Here is a 21,931-nt window from a genome sequence, read left to right as displayed (position 1 = left end):
ATTAAATTATTAATTAATAATTATATATTAGATGACACCTAGCACACCAAATCCTATATTCTTAATCATGGAATACCCCCACGAAGACGAGGGGTCTCTAGGTGGCTGGGCTGTTATGAGGCAGCCCTTCCTGACTACTACTCACCAAAAACTCCAAAGAGAGTAGGGTCACAGCATGGAGCACGGGCCACATGCACCCAGTGTTGGCTCTTACATACGAGACCTCATTGTAATAGAAAACCCCACTGGGGGTAGGTAGTTCCACTCCTTCTTTTAAGTGAAGAAGCTCAGTCCCCTTGGAGATTGATTATGTAAACCAACATGGCACAGCTAGTCACAGATGCTGAGCCTGGTCTGTGTTTCCCAGACTCACCCAGCTACTCCTTGTCTTCACACCAGGGCCACGCTGCCTATCTCATCCTATACTTTATTCTACCAGATTTTGTCCTTACATACGAGATTTTTAAATAAATATTGTTGAATATTTGCATAAGTAAAATATTGTACTGAGTATTGTACCACAGGTCTTAATTTTTCCCATGGTGCCAATGGGTGCCAATTATTCAGTTATTCAGTTTTTATTTTTTTTAATCAGTAACCATGGTGTTTGTTAGCCACCACTCCCTTCATCTAGAGCCACATTTGTTAGTCATTGCTAGGGTAACAAAATACTTTAAAATATTCCCCCCAAATTAGCCAAACCTTCCAAGAGCCATGTGCCTAGCACCATATTGGTGCTCCTCAGTCTTCTGTGATGTGCATTCATGAATCCCGTCTGGTCTGATGCCAACAACTTCATTGAGAGAGAGTTAGAAGGTTCCCTAAAAGTCTTACCTATGTTGCTAACAAAGGTCTCTAGTGAGGGTTCAGGATGTCTTCTCCTGTCTCAGCGCCCATAGAATTGGTCTTTCATTGAACAATTAGTTTGATTTTTTTTTCTTTCCCCACCTCATGGGTCCTGAGAATTGGTTAACAAGTCAGGTTTCCTACTCCATTGTTGGCTATTAGAAAATTGCTTTTCATTTTGACCCACATTTATAGCAACTTTGTGAGACTTCTCATAACTTTTTTTTAATTAGCCTAGTTTATGGTGTAATGCTTGGTTCCCTTCTTTTGTTCAACAATTACAAATTGATTTGTCTTTGAAAGGATTCTGAAAGGACCGCTTTGATTTTCATTTCTAATAAGCCTCTCTTCTTGTCATACAGGAAATGTATTTGGAAATGGGAAAACCTCTGATTATCTGCTGTTGGGAAACTTTGTTTACACTGTAAGTACAGAGTACTTGCCTAGTTTGTATATAAAAATCAAATCCTTTCACTGTATTTACAAATTTAACTGTGGGCATTTCTGAACGTAGGGTTGCTTGCACTTCCGTTTAAAAATAATATAAGATGTTTTGACTATTAGGAGCTTATTTTATGTGAGGTTGTTAATGTGTCATTTAGGCTCACTGACTTGATAGGACTTTCGTTGCTGTTATTTTCAGTATTCCCTCTTTTCTTTTAGTGCCCTCCCCCAATTCCCATTTTTCTCTTCCTTGTCTCTTTTTCTTCATTTTTATTTTACTGCCCTTGTTAATTTTTTTTTCTTTTTGCTTTCCTGAATTTATGGCAGATATTATCATACTGTTCTTGGGCGGTTAGCCAGTCATGATTCTAGGGTCTCTTGATAACTAAAATGGGAGAGAAATCACTCTTTGGGGACATTTCATCCACACAAGGCATGGAACCCACTGTGTTAAGTCACTATCCAAACACTTGTGGAGGACACACACATGAGTGCAAGCCCATGCCTGCCATAAAGGGCCAAAAAATGTCTGAAAACCACTTTTCCCTTAGAAGTCAAAAGCACTACGTGAATGCTAAAGGCCGAGGTCAGTAGTTGGGTGTCTGGTACGTTTACTATAACCTTCAACTCTGAATTCTCAGGCCACATTCCTTTCTCTAATTCCTTCCCGAATGAGGGCGGGGTGCTGCTCCAAATATTAAGCAGATATCAACATGACTGACTCAGTTGGCAAGAAAACTAGAATGTGATGTTTAAATATCAGGTGTTAAAACTACTGAATGATAGGACAGTAAGGCCATTAAATAACAGAGAGATCAAGTTATTTTCCTGGGGTGTCCTTTCCGTTGACATCAACCCACAGAAGTAGTAACAGAAAAGAAGCATATGTTTGGGGGACTGGGACTTGGTCTCATATAACGTGAGTGCAAAACAGAAATAAGTAAGTTAGGGTAAGTTTAGAAATTAGTCCAAGTAGGGATGTCTGAGGGGCTCAGCAGGTGGAGCATCTGCCTTCGGCTCAGGGCGTGACCCTGAGTCCCACGTCGGGCTCCCTGCGTGGAGCCTGCTTCTCCCTCTGCCCATGTCTCTGCCTTTCTCTCTCTCATGAATAAATAAATAAAATTTTTTAAAAAAGAAATTAATCCAAGTATATAGCAGGAATGTTCCTTAAGGATACATTAAGATACTCAGGTCTCAGGGGGGTGTTACTGTTTAATTCAATGTCAAAATATATCTCTTAGTTTTAAACTTTTTATATAGCTTGTTAATGAGTACTTACATTTTTCACAGGAGTTTTATTTCTACAGATATTAATCCTACATTGGCTTTAAATGTCTTGCTGAGAAAGCCCAAATGCTTCACCCAGGCCTGACTCTGTGACCCCGTGGGGAAGCCCCTAATGCTGTGCAAACCCAGAAGTAGAACTAGGTAGGCAGGCATGTATTGATCAGTGGTGCAAGGCCCGCATCACACTTCCACCATCCCAAACTGCTCAAAGTGTACAGAGTTCCCTTGACTACTGACAATATTTAAAATTTCATTTTTACCTATGAATAGATAATAATAGATAACAGTGCAGTGCTAAGCACTGGGGTTTAGACTCCCTCCCCTGTGCGGTAGGTACCAGGTTACAGATGAAGGAGCTGAGACACAGAGGTTGGGTAACTTGCCTTGTTCCTTAACCAAAACACCCAATAAATGGTGGAGGCTTGAGCACAAACAGTCTGACTTCAGGGCCAGCCCAGCTAACCTTTGTGCCACCCTATGGAAAGTGCAGGGGTAAAAAATAATAATAATAATAATAAATAAAAAATAAATTTAAAAAATTAAAAAAAAAAAAAAGGAAAGCACAGGGGTGCTTACATTTTTAAGCATTAAAAACTAGTTTAGTTAAACTAGTTCCCTTACTTGGGAATTAGCAGCAGAGTCCGTGATGGGAACGGGTGTGTACATCATGGAGAATGTAACAGGCTTTTATATCCTGAGCCGTGGGGTCGTATGTAAGTAAAGTTACAGAGAAAGTGTTTATTAGGTTTCTAAATGTCTAGTTACATTATCTTTAGAATTTATCTCTAAAATTTGGAAAGTAGGGGCTTTAGCATTCCAGATGATATGAAATGTATTTTTTTTTAAGATTTTATTTATTTGTTCATGAGAGACACAGAGAGAGGGGCAGAGGGAGAAGCAGGCTCCATACGAGGAGCCCGATGCAGAACTCGATCCCAGGACCCCGGGAGACAAAGGGAGATGCTCAACCACTGAGCCACCTGGGGGACCTTGATATAAAATAAAATGAAAGCAAGCTTAAAAATCCAAGTTACTGCAGACATACACTCACGGTTCACGAATTGTGCAAGAAGCAGGCAGGCGTAAGTCCCGTGGATGGACTGCGAGGGCGTGCGGGGAGGAGGACAGGGGTGATGGCCATGGTGGGATGCTGCTACTGGGCCCATCCCGGGCAGCCTCCGGCTCATTCACCTGTTCCTTTGCTCGGTGGACACACACGGCGAGCTGTGCAGAACCTACCAGTCCCGTAGCACAGTGAACACCTGGTCTTTACACACCTCACTTTTAACATTTAAACTCTCACACGTATCAAGTGAAATAACGTTCTCCCTTCTGTTTTAGTTTGTGGTGATAACTGTGTGTTTGAAAGCTGGATTGGAGACGTCGTACTGGACGTGGGTAAGAGCATCCCTGACCACCACTGGGCCGTGGCACGTTGACACAATGGCTCTTCATTCTAACTTATGTGGCCCTGTTCCCCCAGGCTGTTCCTTGTGAGGGGTCTTGGCTGGAGGTGGGGAGGGCTAGGGGACTCTAGTTTGTCTAGTTTGGAAACAGCGAGTCAAAAAAAAAAAAAAAAAAACTCAAGTTTATTGCCCACAAGATTTTCAGCGCCTTTAAGATTTTATTGTGACTTCCCCGGGGAGAGCACGCAGAGCAAACATAAAAGAGGTTGAAGATGAGCAGGTAGGGGAGGAGAGTCCGAGGAGGGAGCCCCCAAAGGGAGCAGACAAGGAATGCCCATCAAACCGCAGATGTCCTGCCACCGGGGGGACAGGAGCGTTGGCGCTGATGAAAGATCCGGTTGGAACGTGCACGCGTTGTTACTGGAAATTCCCAGATGATATTTTATGGACGTAGTGATAAGATTACTAAGGGCAGGTGCAACAGCGTCATTGGCGCATCTGTACGCAGCCTTGTGACTACACGTCTTGTGACCCGTGTTCCCTTCCTTCGCAGTTCAGCCACATAGCGATTTGGGGCAGCATCGCGCTCTGGGTGGTGTTTTTCGGCATCTACTCCTCCCTGTGGCCCGCCGTTCCGATGGCCCCCGATATGTCAGGAGAGGTAACGTGTCCTAGGAGCTCACGACCCAACAAATCTTAAAACTTACTGTTCATTAATGAGCCTTGATTGTTCGGCCTGGATTTATATTAACGTAGTATTTGACCGTTTAAACGCTGTTTTTAAATTCCATAGTTGCGCAGGATGAATCTTGGGAGAATGTTTTAAACTCGGGCATTTTACTTAAATCCGATTCATCCTTTCATGAGCACAGCTAGATCGATAAAATGTGGTCATCAGGAGCTTGAGTCGCATTAAGAATCTCCACATAGAAGATGCCATTTCAAAAGTTGGCCGTAAAAAAAAAAAAAAAATTGGCCATAATTGCACAAAATACTTTTTTTTTTTTTTTTTTTTACAAAATACATTTTGGAGAAGAGATTTGGGGAATGGTGGGCTTATGTCATTGGGACAGTCCCACCATTTCTTCTGTTGTCTCTTCTTCTAAGGAAAAGTCTACTCTCACTGGATTAAGTGCACCTGGAGAGTCATCGTAATGATACCAGCTTGCTTTTCGTTTCGAACGAGTCGGGGCATCTGACGTTCCGGCCTTATCACAGTCCATTTTCAACCCTGTCTCTCGGTTTCTTGTTACGCTGGTAGGAACTGAGTTATTAGGTGTTCATGGGGGGAGTGTCATAAGATCTCCTTCCCTTCAGAAGAGATTCCAGCAGTAGGAGGGTTTATGATTTCAATTGCAGGAAATTTGACATAAAATGTATAAAAGAAAATGTGGAAAACATTTCAGGATTTCCTGTGACCTCACAGTAACTTGCAAGTCAAGGAAACGTGAGCTTCGTTACAGTACATTGTTGTCCTGCAGCCACAGGAAAGCTTTCCCGTGGTTTCCATGGATTTGTTGCCCCTAAGTACTGCCTGAGTACCTTTCACTTTTGACAGTCTGGTTTATAGATCATTTTCATGAAATTTTATCTGACAGCATCCTGCTTTTTATAAATTAGCAGAATGCAGACACATTCGAAAAAAAATTTTTGTGGTCGAATTTATTAGAGAGAGGCATTATATACTATTACGGTGAAACCAGACGTATCAAGGAGCAAGCACTTCCTTTTCCACCCAGAGTGAAGGCCTCTTTTTAAAACATGTACTAGGGATCCCTGGGTGGCTGCAGCGGTTTGGCGCCTGCCTTTGGACCAGGGCGCGATCCTGGAGACCCAGGATCGAATCCCACGTCGGGCTCCCGGTGCATGGAGCCTGCTTCTCCCTCTGCCTGTGTCTCTGCCTCTCTCTCTCTTTGTGAGACTATCATAAATAAATAAAAATTTATAAAAAAATAAAAATAAAACATGTATTAAAAAAAAAAGATAAAACATGTACTGCAAACTCTAGAAAATTCACAGCATGTATTTTGAGGAAAGCAGAGAGGAAGCTCTGAGTGCATCTCCTCCTTACCTTGGCTTGAGCTCCTTTTCCCGGAAGAAGTCAAATCAAAAACCATTCGTGTCTGAAGATGCCACTTGGCAAGTCGGTTCTGTTCCTTGTTTTATTTGACGTGCGCTGTCTGGTCGGACCTGCTTTTCCCTGAGGCTGATTTCAATTTGAGATCATTTTCACTAGACCTGACTTTTCCATCTCATTTCTTCATGTTTTACCTTCAAGATGGGGAACACCAGAGGTGCTGAGAGTCAGGTAGTATAAGCAACTGGAGCCAACAGCTTTGATGACAAGAGCTGAGTTTTTGACCGCCTACTTCTAGAACAAGTGTCAAGTTGGGTTGGCTTCTTGCCAACCAAATATAATCCTCCCCTTGCCTGTAGAATTCCTGGTATTTCTCAGACACAAAACTTCGTATCATCTCCAGAGACTTGCGGTGATGCTGTGTCTAATTCAAAGTGAAATGACTGTCAGTACTCCATCACGTTTCTGTTCACTTCGTGTTCAGTGGGAAGCGCTAACAGCGGCTCTTTTTCTTGTTATTTTTATGGCTACTGATTCCTCGAATATAATGTTTAAATAGCTGGTGCTCCACTGAAAATATGACGAGTGGATTAATTTACCTGTGGGCTTGACTAGCTTGTGCGAAATGTGAGTCTGTTGAATTTATTCAGAGAAAATGCTTTAAATTTATATAGTACTTATGCTCACTAAGCATTTCAATGTGTGTGTGCGTGCGTGCAAATGAGCCCCACAACTCCCAAAATAGCATGTAATCAAAATGCCACTCAGATCCTCAGGGAGGATAGGTAGTCATCTACATTTACTGTTTCCTGGGTTTTGGGTACAAAATGCCAAGAAATCTGTGTAGCGGCACTCGATTTCTGAACTTTTTTATTGTATGTAGAGTCACTAGTTCTCTAATCCAGTTAGTTTCAGAAAGAGGCAACCACCCTTAGGTTTTACGTATTTCGAAGCTTAAAATTCTATATTTCAATCAAGAGTAGAGCCAGAGGGGATCCCTGGGTGGCTCAGTGGTTTCGCACCTACCTTTGGCCCAGGGCACAGTCCTGGAGCCCCGGGATCGAGTCCTGTGTCAGGCTCCCAGCATGGAGCCTGCCTCTCCCTCTGCCTGTGTCTCTGTCTCTCTCTCTCTCTCTCTATGTCTATCATAAATAAATTTTTTAAAAATCTTTAAAAAAATGTTTTAAAGAGAGTAGAGCCAGATACAAGGGCGCCCAGGTGGCTCAGTGGGTTGAGCGGCCGACTCTTGGTTTTAGCTCAGGTCATCACCTCAGGGTCAAGCCCCACGTCCACACCACACTTGGTGCAAATCTGCTTGTTCCTCTCTCTCCCCCTCCTTTCTCACTTTCTCTCTCTCTCTCTCAAAAAATAAAGTTTTTTTTTTAAAGATATAGCCACATTCACACGTGCATACATACAAACAAGCAAATATAGGAGAAATGCATTTATGTGCCAGTGTTTGCATGTATGTGCATGTACATAGTTGGCCAACCATCTTGAATAACACTTATTCAGCTCTTAACTTTCCTAGCAAAATGCTGTCGTAGATCACATATATTACTGAGTGTTACATGTAGTCATATGTTATTATAAATAAGATCGGGGTAGGTGTAAATATTAGCCCTCCTTAGCTGGACATGCTTTACGGGACCCACGTAATGCAGCATGGCCTGGGCAGCCCCCGGGGTTTAGGGCTACCCCACGGGATGCGTGGCATGGTGTGTACTGACTTCCTGGGAAAGCCACTGCTGGGTCTCAGTGTCTGATGCCAACGCTGCATGTGCCCTAGGACTCCAGTCCTTTCCTATATTAATGGGGCAGCAATCCCTCCTAAGACAGAGCAATTAATTAAATATGTGTGCATGTTTTGGTTGCCTGAGAGCTTAATAAGGGCCTACAGGGTAGTGCAGAGGTATTCATGTAGTCGATTCACCAACCGTTTGTTGAGATTCTTCAATGCATCAGGCATGGTTCTAGACACTGGGGATTCGTTGGTGCATAAAACAGACAAAACGTCAGGTTTTTCAGCCTACTTTTCTGGTGGAAAAAGACAAAATAATGAAGTGAAACGGAGATGAGCATATAGAGGAAAATACAGCAGGCAAAGGGGGTGGAGAACCCAGCTGTCAGCTGTGCTCCCCACACAGCCTTGTGGCTCTCACTTCTGGTCAGGGCGAGAGCCATTGGAGGGACTTGAGGGAGGGGCATGGGCATCTGACTTAGGTTTTCATGGTAGGACCGTGGCTATTGGGTTACAGCCCGTGTGAGAGGCCACCCCGTGAGCCCGACGGGAGATCGTGGTGCGTGGCCCAGGAGGACGGCAGCCGTGGACGTGGCCAGACTCCCAAAGCCCTTTGGAGGTAGAGCGGATAAGCTGTGCCCGCGGCCGGACAGGAGGAGCGAGAGGGAAAGAAAGCACGTGGCCGCCCGGTGTTGTCAGTGAACTTGGTCAGGATGAGCCGGGCCTCGGGTCCCCGGGTCCTCACTGCAGACTTGTCGTAACCAGTGTACAGGTGAGAGGACTGAGACGCAGAGAAGACCCAGAGGCAGGTTTCGCGCCCCTAGGACGTCTTCCAGCGTCTAGAGAGCCAATAGGCAGTGACGCCTGGCGGCAGCGCGGGATCCCACACCCCCTGCAGCGACCCTTTCCGTGCGGTCGGGCCTGGTGACCCTAAGGCAGGAGCTCACCTGCGTCTCCCCGGCCACCTTCCAGCTCCTGCGGTTGAGATTCTCCGTGGGCTTCCCTTCACTCCGTTCTCTCCACGGAACATCGTAAATGTCGCCGGGGCGCAGACTCCTTCGCCCTAGTCAACGGGACCTCGGGGTGCAAACCGCCCACAAATCCGGCAGCTTGCAGGTACGGGTCTCATGCCTCTCTGTTCGGCTGGACGCACATTCACACCTGGGTCCGGATCTGACGGTTCACCCCACAGCCCCCGCTGAAGACAGAAGGAAAATCCTTGCAGCACGGAGGGGGGACAATGGCTCACACACACTGCTCCCCGGGCACTGTTTGCTCCCAGGCATTCCTTGTTTGATTGAAATCTGTATGACGAAACTTTGTGGCAAGCGGAGCAACGGCAGGTGGCCCAGAGACTTCATCCCAGGTTTTTGTCTCAAATGCATTGGGATCTAAACACCTTTCCTTTGGGCCCTTTGCTATTCTTTGCTCCCAGGTGGGAATTTTTTTTATTTCTTCCTTCCGACAGCCTGATTCCCTGCATTCCACTGATTTCCCCGATTTAGCAGCTGTTCCCACGACACCCACGGCCCCAACCAGTTTCCCCAAGTTAGCCAGTCACAGACGTGATCCCATCTCTTCTCCAAAGCACCTGGGTTTCCAGTCCTCCTTTTGCAATACCTGCCTGACTCCCTAACACATGCATAGAAATTCCATCTCAAAAAAAAAATAAAATAAAAATAAAAATAAAGAAATTCCAAAAAAATAAATAAAAATAAAATAAATAAAATAAAATAAACTCCATCCTGCTCCATATCCTGGCTGCTTGCCTCTTCTTAACACCAATAATAGTATAAATAATATCCCTCTCATTCAAAAAAAACATCGAGAACGCCACCACCATCGTTCGAGAACGCCCAGGAATCTGTTGTCCAAACGCCTCGGCGTTGGCGTCTCCAGCTACGGCCGGATGGGGTGGCCCCCCGTCGGTGGCCGGGGTGTTTCCTTGTGGGAACCTTCCCTCCGATGGTTTCGCACTTTTGTTGCCGTTACAGCCATTCTCCGTCTCTGTCCCGGATGGCGAATCGACGACGGTGATTGACGAGTGTCCCGGTAGCGTGGACTATTGAAATATTTAACTGTCCCGAGGAAAAGCGGCCGTCAGGGTCCGAGGCAGGGCAGTGGATCATACGGAGATAGAACATGCAACACTAAGAAATCATCGAGGAAGGGGAAAAAGAAAAAAAACAGTGTGACAGGCTCTGCTGCGACTTTAAATATGTCGCCGGCTTCCTCTCACAAATATGGTTGTGATTTAAGAGAAGGACTTTTTTTTGTTTTTTTTCAGACCTGACTTGTATTTTTTTCACACCAGGACAACAATTTATGGGGCAAGGGAGACCCCGGTGAGAAGTGCTATGTTATATAAACATATGCTGGCCTGCTTTTCCGACGTGCCTAGATGATGTTACTGGGGTTTGGGGGGTGGTGTTGTTTTTTTAATTTCCAGAAGAAAATATTTTAGCCAGGATGACTAGTACACCAGATTAAAAACTAAAAAAAAGCAAGCTGTGTACATCAAGGATCATCTCATATCACGATTGATACCAGAAGCTTAGTTTCGACAAGACTTTTCCATGTGTCGTGGCTTTGCAGACGCGCACCGTAAGGTCCCCCCGAGCGCCATCTGGTTCTGCTCTCCCTGGCCTAAGGGATCTATAAAACTACCGAAGGAAATTGAAGTTAAGGAACGAGCATGTGTTTTACAGAATTTCAGATCTCTTGATTGAGGTTTGTAAAGTCTCTCTGAAAAACAATAAAAATCTTTGTTGAGCCCTTTGGTGTCACCCCCGCAGGAAAGGTATTAATACACTACGTTAGTGACATGATTTTCCCAAGTCTCGCCACTGCCCCCTTTACCAACACAATAAATTACTTTACATATGAGGAATTTCCTGGTTAAAATAGTCTGTATTCATCTGTCCGCCTTTAATCACCTAGATAGCATGAAATAATTTATGGGCCACAAGTCCAGTCCTTGCCGACGGGGTGAGGCAGTGTCATGATGCGACGATGCGACGGAGGTTTGTCCAAGGTTACTGGGGGAGCCAAGTAGCCTAGAGGGAACCACTACCCTGAACTCGGTCAGATGTTCCTCAGGGAGCCAAAGGCGGGGAGCTCCTGCAGCAGGTCGTGCCGCTGGTCGGCAGGCCTCGTGCCCCGCAGCACGGGAGGCCGGCCGGGTTCTCGCAGCGCAGAAGGAGCCGGCTGCATAGCCACCTCCAAGCCCGTTGCGTAGAGAAGCCCTTGTGGGAGCAGTAGGAGGGGAGGAGAGAGGCGGCTGTGACACTGCAGTGCAACGCGGGCCGTTCGGAAGTCGGCGTTCTGCGGGGCGGCCTGCTGCCCGTGGGCCCGGCGTCTTCCCGGGCCAGGCTCCGTGTCAGGCAGCAGGACGCAGGATAGACTGGGACCCGTTCCCGCCTGTAAGGCGGCACGTTGATGTCAGAACATCAGGCGCCGCGGCTCTGGTGAGCAAACCGTAGGAGACGGGACAGAACCTGCTGTTGTAGGGCAGAGTGCCGCCCCTTCTCGCCAGTCAGCCGTCCCGTGAGCACGTGTTGGTGCGGCCGGATCCCCGCTAGCGTGAGGGCTGGGGCGACCAGGGAGTGGGGGGAGGAACCCTCGCTAAATCAGTTCACAGGCGGCTAAGGGTAATTTCACAAAGTGGCAGGAAGAAAACGGGGTGCTGTGGGAAATGGGAGACGGACAACGGCCGCCCCAGGAAGGTCTTGTTGAAGAAGGAAAGATTACGCTGAAAGTCAGAATGATGCGTGTGTGAAGAGCATTTCGGGACTGAAAGAGCAGCAGGTACCTGTGCCCCGGGGCAGGAATGCTGAGCCGAGAGGGCGCCCAAGGGTGCTGTGAGGAGTCTGCGAGGCAGGCAGAGGGCGCGGCGCCCCCACGAGCTCAGCATCCCCACCCCTAAGACCAGCATGGCTTGGTTCTGAGGGACAAGCGAGAGATTCCATCGGAAGGGCTCATGAAGGGAACCACACGTCGCTGTGTGATCTGCTTCAATAAATCCTATCACTGAACACAAGTCTTGGCGTTCTGGGTTAGAGTAAGATAAAGGGATCGCCCGGGAGTGGTCAGGAGCTGCTTCGTTCCATGTTCTCACTTCGGCTTCCTAGCACGTATCAGCTGCACAAGTTCTTTCGTGGCATATTTTTTGATGCTTCAGTGAAAAAGCGATTGTGGATTAAATGTAAAAGAAGCTTGGTGATGGCCATGCAGTCCAAGGCCGCTGTGGCAGCTACACAGTCATCAAGAAACCAGGTTTCTGCTCTTGGCTGCCCTGCCAACCTCGTCAGCCCAAAGTGGCTGCTTCCGCTCTGGCTGTTTTACCAACATTCCAGCCAACGAGAAAGGGAAGAAGAAAGATGAACCCTTTCTCTTTCTCACTCTTTCCTAGACCTTGCCCACCACGTTTCCACCTAAGTGTCCTTGGCTAAGAGCTAGACCACAGCTAGCTGCCACAGGAGAGCCAGGGGAATATAGTCAGAGCTGGAGGACAAAGTGTCCAGCCAAGAACCCAAGGTCTGCACCTAAGAAGAGGAGAGGGGATGCATTGGGGAACAACGAGGAGTTTTTACCATGAAAGTTAGTGATTTTTCAAAATAAGCCATTTAACAGCTTTTACAGGCCTTTTTTACAGCTAAGTGCTTTTTGACTTTTTTAGTTTTTTAAAAATAATCTCCTAAAAGAGATGGGAACTATGTGACAGGCCGGAGGTGTTCACTAATGCTCTGGCGGTACTCATTTTGCAATTTATAAACATACCAAATCAACACGTTGCACACCTTCAACTTACCTAATGTTATACCTCGGTGATAGCTCAGTAAGGCTGGAAAGTAAATTTAAAATTTTTAGAAATGATCTTCTACAATTTGAAATCTATAGGTCAGTGTCACAGATTGCACTACTAGTGATTGAAGAATTGGTGCTCTACGAGATAGTTTTTGAGATAAAATAAAGAGCCATCACAAAATTCTAAAGAACTACAGAAATGATAGAGGAAGTGAGGAGCTTGAGCCCTGGAGTGATGGACCCTGTCTCCCACAACTTCATCCAGGATCATGACATTTTTCAATTATATTTCTTACAATAAAAAGAATATTTGGTTACTAACTCTGCCCTCATTTTTCTACTTTTCAGTTTTTTTTAATAGCACAATAAGGACAATCAAAATAAAACAAATTCTGTTCTTAATTATTTTCACTATTCTGGGAACTAGATCCCCAGAAAATAGAGTTTCAGAGCCACACATATCCTGGCAGTCTCGATTCTTTTTTAGAAAGAGGATTTTGTGTCTTCAGTTCTCAGTCTATATTGGTCTATAGTGAAATTTTGCTTCCTTTTTTTTAAAAAAAAAGTTAACTTATCAATTCAGGTCCCAACTAACTCACTCTCTGTCCCTTTCCTCTGAACATCTTTCGTAATCATTTCTCATTCCTCCTTTGCCAGAGGGTGGAGATGCAAAGGCTGCTCCTTGCATCATACAGCTAGATTGGATATGGGTTCGGAGTCCCTCAGAGTGATCCCTCCCACTGCAGCCCCTCACCACCATCCAGAGATGTCCGTGGGGTGCAAAAAAAGCACATAAATGCTATGAGCTGGGATCTGATCTGCATGTTTTTTCTATGATTTGGAACAATCCTATTTTCTCAGATTTTTGTTTGTTTGTTTGGAATAAGCCAAGGGTTTTCTTTGTCTCTAAATAATCAAGAGCTTCTGGGAATAATTGCAAGCATACTGGAGTTTATTCAAAACACCCTTCCTATTTTCTGGGTGTTCTGCTCTGTTTTTATGGAGAAAGTAATAATTCATCCTGTGTAAGAGCCCGAGTTGGCTCCACACAACTGAGATTTACAGAGCGCCCGTGTGTCAGGACGTATACTGGGTGTCAGTGGATCACAAGGTGAGAAAAGAGTGTCCTCTTGAGGTTGAGTCTTACGGACCAAACAACCGATCAGCAGGTAGTTCCAGCAGGGTGCTAAGTATTGTGCCCACGGCGCACAGGGGCTGGCAGAGGAGGGGACCCTCAACCCCTAGGCTGTAGTTTGGATAGTTTCTTGCTACTGCTGTTCCCAGCCTGTCCAAGAAGGCAAGCGAGAGAAGGACTTTCCAAGGAAAAAACAGCCCAAGCAAAGGAGGAGTTTGGGGTCGCCACCACAGGAAATGGTTGGAGGTTGGAGCTAAAACTGAAAAGTTAAGCAAAGACCAGGTCACAGAAAGCTACTCTCATGTCATTAATGTCATTCCTTTAAGCCTGGGTGGATGGCTTTTCTTTGTGAAATACATAGTATTCTAGAAAGTATCTGAGAGCCGTACAATAAAGATTTGGGTCAGAGGACCTGACAAATAAATGCTAATAATAAACTAGTAAAGGAGGAAAGACATTTTAAATTTTGACATAAATATGACATAACTGAAGGTTTGCAAGAATTTCTTTTCAGCTAAAATAAGACATCAAAGGCCTTTCTCAGTGATAAGCGCCACGTGGACCTTGGCATGTGCATTCCTCCATCTTTGGATTTTATCAGAGGGAGGTTTGGAGCTAGACGACCCAAGATGTGTGGCCACTGAAGGATTTCAGTGGAAGTTCGTGTCTTCAAGCCAACGCTTCTATGGACTTGAAATTTGTCTCCAGTAAAGGTACAAAGTGGTGTGAATGCACGACAGAGTGCTGACCCAGTGATGACTTAGGTACCACCAGATTCAACCCCAGAGCTAGGAACCACAATTAATCTAGACAGAAAGGCTCAAGCCTATAGAAAAGGCTCGCACAACTTAGAGACCCTGGCAGTGCCACACCACGGTGTCTCCTGGGCCTTGGACCCAAAGACACCTTTCAGAAATGTTTGTGAGATTAAATTCAAATAGCCCGGTCTGAAAGCAGCATTGATTTTGGTGAGCCAATATGAGGTTCCCATACGTCAGTGGTTCTGTTGGCAGGAGAAAGCACGATCTTGATACACTAGTGTCCTTTTGACGTAAAATTTCTATTTTGCCATAAAAATACAGATGTTAAAGTTGTGAGTTTCAGCTTTCAGGGTACCAAAAGCCACCGTCATACCTCAGGTTCAGAGCACTGGCTCTCCCAGGCCCCTGAGAGGAGGGACTGAGAAAAGGAACCAAAGGAGGAAAGACCACGTGAGTAACAGGCCGGGTAAGATGGGAGTGAAAGTGGAATATAGCAACACAGAGTCCGCCTTCTCCGACGAAGTGTCCAGCATCCCGGGCAAAGACGAAGCATTGAAGGGCTGTAGGGAGAAGAGAGCCGCAATGTGGTTGGAAAGACCCAGAAAATTTGTATGAAAGGGAACAGTCTCTGAAAACCTAAAGTTGAGCATTGACTTTTCTTTTATGAAAATGATTTCATGAACAAGATGGCTAGAAAAAACAGTTACACTCTTGGGTCCAACACCCTATTGACCAAAATCCTAAGAAGCGCCTTCTATAATGGGATATAGAAGCTATATATAATAAACGTTTGGATTTTTTTCCCCAAAATTTGTTAACTCCCTTGGAAAAGCCCTAAGTCTTCAAAAATAAGCCCTCCTATGCAAAGAAAATGAAAGATCCCATTCACAGCAACAACAGGAGAGACTTCAGCCAGTTGTGTATATGGTTAGTGAGAAGAGAGCTAGAAAATTAGAGAAGTGAGAGAAATATTAAAAAAAAAAAAAGTTGAATAAACATCCCATGTTCCTGGATGGGAGGATCACTATTGAATCATCCGTTCTTCCCAATCAGAGAACCATTTGGGGAAAAAGAAAAAGAAAATACATCTTCTCTGCGTGATTGTAAGTGAGCCTAGGAAAAGAATCCTAAACGTGGAAAGAGAGGCTAGGGTCTAATTGAAAATAGCGGTTTTATTATAACTATTTTGAATGTTTCACCCATCGGTGAAAATTGACGGTATTTCTGCTTTTTAAGGTAAAACTCGTGATTTTGATCTATGTGAGTAGCTGAGAGTTCATTAAATACACTTTGGAAAATAGAGGGAAAAAAGCAGCACTGCCCCTTGCCCGGAGGTAGGCACTGTTAACATGCCAGTCCTGCGGGGGGTTTACCTTAATCTGTACGCTTAACTTGGATCAAACGATTTATTCTTTCAACGGTGATGCGGCAAAGGGCTCTTCTAGTTGCTGGGGATACAGCAGGGAACAAAAGATAAAATCCCTGCCCTCAGGTTCTTATATTCTTGGGAGGGGGGGTGAGTCTCATCGGCCTGTCGTGCAGTGCGTTGGCCGGTGGCAAGTGCCACGGAGAACCGTAGGGTAGGAAGGACGTGGGAGTAGGAGTGGGGTGCAGCTCTAGGTGGAGAGGTCATGGAGGCACCACCAAAAAGTGGCCTTGCCCGGAGATCAAAAGACCTGGTAGGGACATAGGCCAGGGTGGAAGGGCTATGAAGTGTGCAGAGTCCGGATTTGGGTGGGGAGGACGGTTTTTATTAATTTCTTTCAACATTTTTATTTGACAAAATGTACCTAATTGACTGTTGATCAGTTCAAACATCTTTATAGGCGTACGGTTTAGGGATGCACTCGCCGCGTTGTGCGGCCATCGCCACCATCCGTCTCCAGGACTTTTCCATCAGCGTCAAACTGAAACTCCAGACGCAAAAAACAATTACCCCCGTTCCCTCCTCCCTCCAACCCCTGGCAGCCACTGCTCTACTCTCTGTCTCTGAATCTGACGGCTGCGCGTACCTCACAGACATGGAATCTGTAATGTGCCCTTTTGTGTCCGGCCGATTTCATTCAGCAGGGTTCATCTGTTACAGCATGTGTCCAAAAACAAAAATTTTTTTAGACTGATACCCCGTTGTATGTAGTTTATCCGCTTATCTATTTCATTTATCCATTTACCTATTTGCCCGCATTTCACTTACCTATTTATCTATTGATACTTCCACCTTCTGGCTGTTGTGAATGACGCTGCTGTGACCATGGATGCGGATTTTGTTATTAAGTAGAGCAGATGGGATTTGCCAAAGGCTGGATGTGCAGTTTGGGAGAAAAGCGGGAAGCAAGGATGACTCCTCTAAGTTTTTTTGGCCAGAGCAGCTAGAAGGATAAAGTCTATTTGTTGAGATGGGGAAGACTGGGGGGAATAGATTCTTCTAATTATTTGACATTGCAAAGGATTCACATAGCTGATAAAAGGCTTCGTTAATGTTGGGAGGAGACTTTCGTTCTCTTCCTGCCCGTTCTACGTCCTCTCCTGACTCCCCCCCCAAATTACAGCATTTCCAGTTATACTTTCCCTGATTCACTAAAATATTTCTGTTGGTTCGGCTGGGGCAGGGGGTAGTTTAACACGCCTCGCTTTTAGTGAATGTTGCTCGGCTTTGTTCGTTTTAAAATTTTATTTTTAAGTAACCTCTACACTCAACAGGGGGCTCGAACCCACAGCCCCAAGTTCAAGAGTCATACGCTCTACTGACTAAGCCAGCTGGGCAGTCCTGCTGCTTGGCTTTTTTTTTTTTTTTACAGAAAAGACAACCTGTGTTGAAAAAGGACAGTTAAGGAGCTGGATCCACCTTTTATCCCAGCTCCCCAGGTCACATAAACACCCAGTTGTAACTGCTCCACGCCAGGACACAGGAAAGCCAAGCCAACTGTACCCGCCACATCTCGGGAGCAGGGTCCCAATGCTCTGGTGTTTCTTTCAGTCTCTCCAAACACTGGGTTGTAAGAATTTATTTATTCAATAGTCATTTACTGAGCACCTGCTCGGTGGTTGAGCACTTTGGTTGTGAGAATTCATCAAGATATACTTCTTCCTCTTAAAGAGATTATGGTCTAATTGGAAGACAAAGGAGCACCTAGAAAATGGGTGATAGAAATAGAAGCCCAGGGTAGAGCCAGCTAAGCGGCGTCTAAGGAGGGAGGTACCATCTGATGGGAAAATTGTTTACTTTTAAGGAAAGGGCCCAAGGATGGGAGTAAGCATGGGCACCTTCCCAGAACTGGAGCACCCGTGTGTAGCGAGGGCTGGGAGCTGGCTTCAGAGATGGCACGTGGGAAGCAAGCAGAAGTCACGTGGGCGGGGTCTTAAGATCATATAAAGGAGTTTGCACTCTACCCCCCGGGGCAGTATGAAGCCACCGAATGGGTTTAATCCAAGAAACGCTAAAATCTAATTTGCACTTGGGAAGTATCCCTTTGACTGCAGTGTGGAGACGTGGCTAGAAGCCGAGCACCACAGGCGTCACTAAGTCCAGCTTGCAGGCTGTCAGGAGGCTGGGCACGTTTTGGTTTTTTGTTTTTGTTTTTGTTTTTTGTTTTTCTGGGCACGTTTTGGACAGAGATGACGGCGGCAGGGTTGCCAAAAAGCCGATAGGCCCGAAGATGTCAAGCAGCACAGAACCCGATGGTGTGAAGGGACCAGAATGGAGGCCGGTTCTGTGTCTGTGTCTTACACAGTTGGTGATGAAGCCATTCCCTAGACAGTTCGCACGACGGAAGAGCAGGTTTGGGGGGCGGGGTGGGGAGCAGCGTGCGTGAGGTTTGAGATGTGTCGAGTTCCGAGTCCCCGTGCGGTGTGAACCCCAGGGCGAGGTTGTGACTGGTCCCCATATAAGAGGAGAAGCCGCCAGCCTTCCCGGGGATGTGTTTACTGGTAACAGAAGCCGCGGACACTGCTAGGATCCCTTACCTTCCCCTTTATTCAGGGCTCGTTTGGACAATCCATCGTGTAAGAATTACGGCCTGTGCCCGGCCTCCTGAACAGCGGGGATGCTACCCTGCAATGTGGAAGTGCATCGGAACCAGCCGCCTGGTGACCTGTCGGCCTTCACGGCTTTCATGGCTGTTCTCCTCCCTACCAGAACCCACAGCGAGTATCCGCATTCCCCACAAGTACTTCGGCGGGAGGCGTGCGTAAGCAAAACGTGGCAAAAGTGCCCCATGGTGGATGACTACATTTAGAAACCTTGACTTAGAAAACCGTTGCGGGGCGCCCGGCTGGCTGGTTGGAAGAGCACGTGACTCTTGATCTCGGGGTCATGAGCTTGAGCGCCGTGTTGGGTGTAGAGATTTCTTAAATAAAGCCATGAATCAGTGAACAGGTAGCTGTTCAGTAGGGTCCTTTGCGGTGGCGTCTCAAAGCCTCAGATGTGCTGCCGTGCAGTGTGACGCGTCAGGAGGGTGCTGCTGGGGTTTCGGTTATCCCCTTACTACGGCCTGGGCCCTGACGGGCTTCTCGGGGGCCGTGCTCTCAGGCCTGATAACCCCAGAGCAATTCCACGGGATCCGAACCTATCCGCAGAAGCTGTCCCAAGTTCCGACACGCAGCTCCAGAAATTGAATTATCCGATTAGCAGGAATGAATGTTTACGTCCTTGATGCACGTTGCCAAATGCCTCTCCAGAGGCGAGGACGTGGCCAACGGAAATATAAATCGTTACAAAGGGCTGTTTCTCCCACACCAACCGTGACAGTCAATTGTTCCAATCTGATCTGATCTGTCCTGTTTCTATGACGACACACAGGCGCAACATTTTTTCCGTGGTATTGATTACTTGCTGCGGCTTTCGTGAATACCTTCTCTGGTCTTTTGGCCTAATGTGTCGGGTCCTTAGCTATTCTTATGAAGATAAATGGTCTATTTTTATAAGCAGATATTAAGGCCGGATTTCATATATTTGTGGCATTCGCCCAGTTTCTTACCATTTGCTTTTTCGTTATGTTCTTTTCGAACGTGTGGAGCTTATACATTTTTATGAGTCCGATCTTTAAAGCCTCTTTTTATAGTTTGTTGTTTTGTTTTGTTGTTTTGTTTTTTTACTGTTCTTAAGCTTAGAAGTCCTTTCATAAAGCTTTATCTAGACACTTAATAATCACTTCTTGGTTTTTCGTTATTATTGGCATGAACTCTTCACCTCCCTGGAATTTGTGTTAATTTATCTCGCTGCCCTTCCCTCCCTGTGCTAAACAACCAAGCAAGATTTACAGGGCTGTTTTCGGAATAATTTCCCCTTCCTAAAGGGATATATTATGCCCGGGCAGGCTCTAATAATTCTTACAAGAAGGATATTTGTGTCCATTTCCGGAATGAACAAACTGAGGTGAGCGGTCAGTCCCCGGGTCAGTGGCAGCGCTGAGCCGCGTGTACCGAGCCGTAAGGTGGGGAAGGCCGGGACACCTGCCAGCCGCCGCCGCAGCTCCCGCCGCTCGATTCCTTTGATACTGTGACGAACCGGTCTTCCTTAAAGCTCGGCCTGGGGGAGGGGGGAGCCCCAGAAAGAACAAGAGGTCTAGGGCGATTTAAGAAATGTGAAAATTTAATGAGGCGAGCGAAGCTGCTTAGTCCTGCCAGTCGTCACGGCGGCCGGTCCGCAGCACTGGGTCGACTACCGGGGGCTCCGCGCTTCTCCCCAAGGCTGAGGCGGGCAGGGCGGCGGTGCCAGGACTGCTCCAGGGAGGTCCGGGGCACCCCAGGACTCCCCGAGGGGCCTTCTTTGGCCAGCACCCGCACCTGCTCCCAGAGCCGGGCCACACCTGGTCCCAGAGCCAGGCTGTACCTGGTCCCTGAGCTGGGCCACACCTGGTCCCAGATCCCTGCCACACCTGGTCCCAGATCCCAGGCTCACCTGGTCCCAGAGCCAGGCCATACCTGGTCCCTGAGCTGGGCCATACCTGGTCCCAGATCCCGGCCACACCTGGTCCCAGAGCCAGACCGCACCTGGTCCCAGAGCCAGGCTGCACCTGGTCCCAGATCCCAGGCTCACCTGGTCCCAGATCCTGGCCACAGGGCCGTGCTCCGCCACGTGCCCTGGGTGGGAAAGGCAGGCTGGAGGTGAGCAGCGCATCCCTGGAGCGTGCAGACAGGTGGCACGTGTAGACTGCGTGTCCTACACAACTGACCTTGGGACCCCGCGAAGGGCAGGAGAGTCGTCTGCGGTGTGGGAAAGCAGGCGGCCGAGGGGCCCCGTGGTGCGGTCGGAGGGGCGGCCCCCACCCAGGGCCCCTGCCTGGCCCGGAGGCACCTAGGCCCGCACTCCGCTGTGCAGCCCCCGCCCCCTCAGTGGAGTCGAGCTACCCCTGGTCCCTGGCGCCCCATCTGGGCCCGGCAGCCCCGGGTGGCTGGGGCGTGGGCAGGGCCTCCACTCACCGGCCTTGCTGGGGGCCCCCCCCCAGGGCGCCCACATTCCATTTGGCCAGAGAGGCCTGGGGGGTTCGGGGGGGGGGGGGCTGCTAGCCACGACCCCCCAGCCCTCCACTGTGGGGGGAGCCCACAGCCCCATTGTCTGGGCGCCTTCCCCGACCTGCCTGCGGGGCAACGTGTGAAAAGTTAGAGACAAAACTGGTCTCTACAGACTGAGGGGGAGCTTTCTCTACAGAAAGGAAGGAAATACCTCTGTGGGATTTTATTTTTTTTCTCTTCCCCTCCCTTCTCCATCCAAAAAATACAAAGAGACTCTGTCTTTAATGCGAATGTCGGCTTTAAATCTTTTAGGTTTGGATTAACTCTGCAAAAGAAAAAAAAATCTGACAGCCTTTCAGATATGACGCAGAAAAACTTTTTTCCCCTCAATTCACGTTGTTCATTTGTAAAGCCAAAGGCTGGTGGACTGAATAGTGGGCGCCAGTTGCTTCCCATTCATAGTTAACATCACAATGGTCAGAATTAGCAGCCCAGAGACTCCACCACCACTTTTGCCTTTTCCACCAGCGACGTTTAGTACAAGGTGGCAAAGGCAGGCATAAATCGTTCTTCCTTTGCCCCTAAACTAAAATAGATTAAAATGAAGGCAAGCAAATGAGGCATTTTCAGCTGCAGGACTTAGACTCTTATCCACCTTTCACCCCAGAAGGAAAAAGAAATGTAGTTGGGTTTGTGTGTGTTTGAGCATTTTTCTTTTTGCTTTTTTTTTTTTTTTTTGCAGTTACCTCACTAAAAAGCTTCCTTCAATCTAAACAAAACCCACTGATTTGATAGACATTTCCTATTACATAGTAATTGTTGGTTTTCACTATTGAAGATGTCAGCAAACATGTTGAATATCATGCTTTGCTTATAAAATAAAGTGACTTTTATGTGAATATTTTTCGTCTTGTTGGTGTCTAGAATATAGGTGCTGTTTCACTGAATCCACGTGGCCACATTTATTTTCTGAAA

General features: G+C 46.9%; 1 protein-coding gene across 8 annotated transcripts in view; it reads left to right on the top strand.

The window, feature by feature from the left end:
- ATP8A1 (ATPase phospholipid transporting 8A1) overlaps positions 1–21,931 on the top strand; it is a 224,196-nt gene that overhangs the window by 184,316 nt on the left and 17,949 nt on the right. For all 8 annotated transcript variants that reach the window (XM_049092867.1, XM_049092869.1, XM_049092868.1 and 5 more), the window contains 3 exons: positions 1,209–1,270; positions 3,919–3,975; positions 4,537–4,644. In XM_049092867.1, the coding sequence (XP_048948824.1) occupies positions 1,209–1,270; positions 3,919–3,975; positions 4,537–4,644 (227 nt within the window). The remainder of the gene's footprint in view (positions 1–1,208; positions 1,271–3,918; positions 3,976–4,536; positions 4,645–21,931) is intronic.

Source organism: Canis lupus, chromosome 13 (assembly GCF_003254725.2).
Source record: "Canis lupus dingo isolate Sandy chromosome 13, ASM325472v2, whole genome shotgun sequence".
Lineage (NCBI taxonomy): Eukaryota > Metazoa > Chordata > Mammalia > Carnivora > Canidae > Canis > Canis lupus.
Note: the sequence above shows the minus strand (reverse complement) of the source record. Positions and strands in the feature narration are given on the sequence as shown.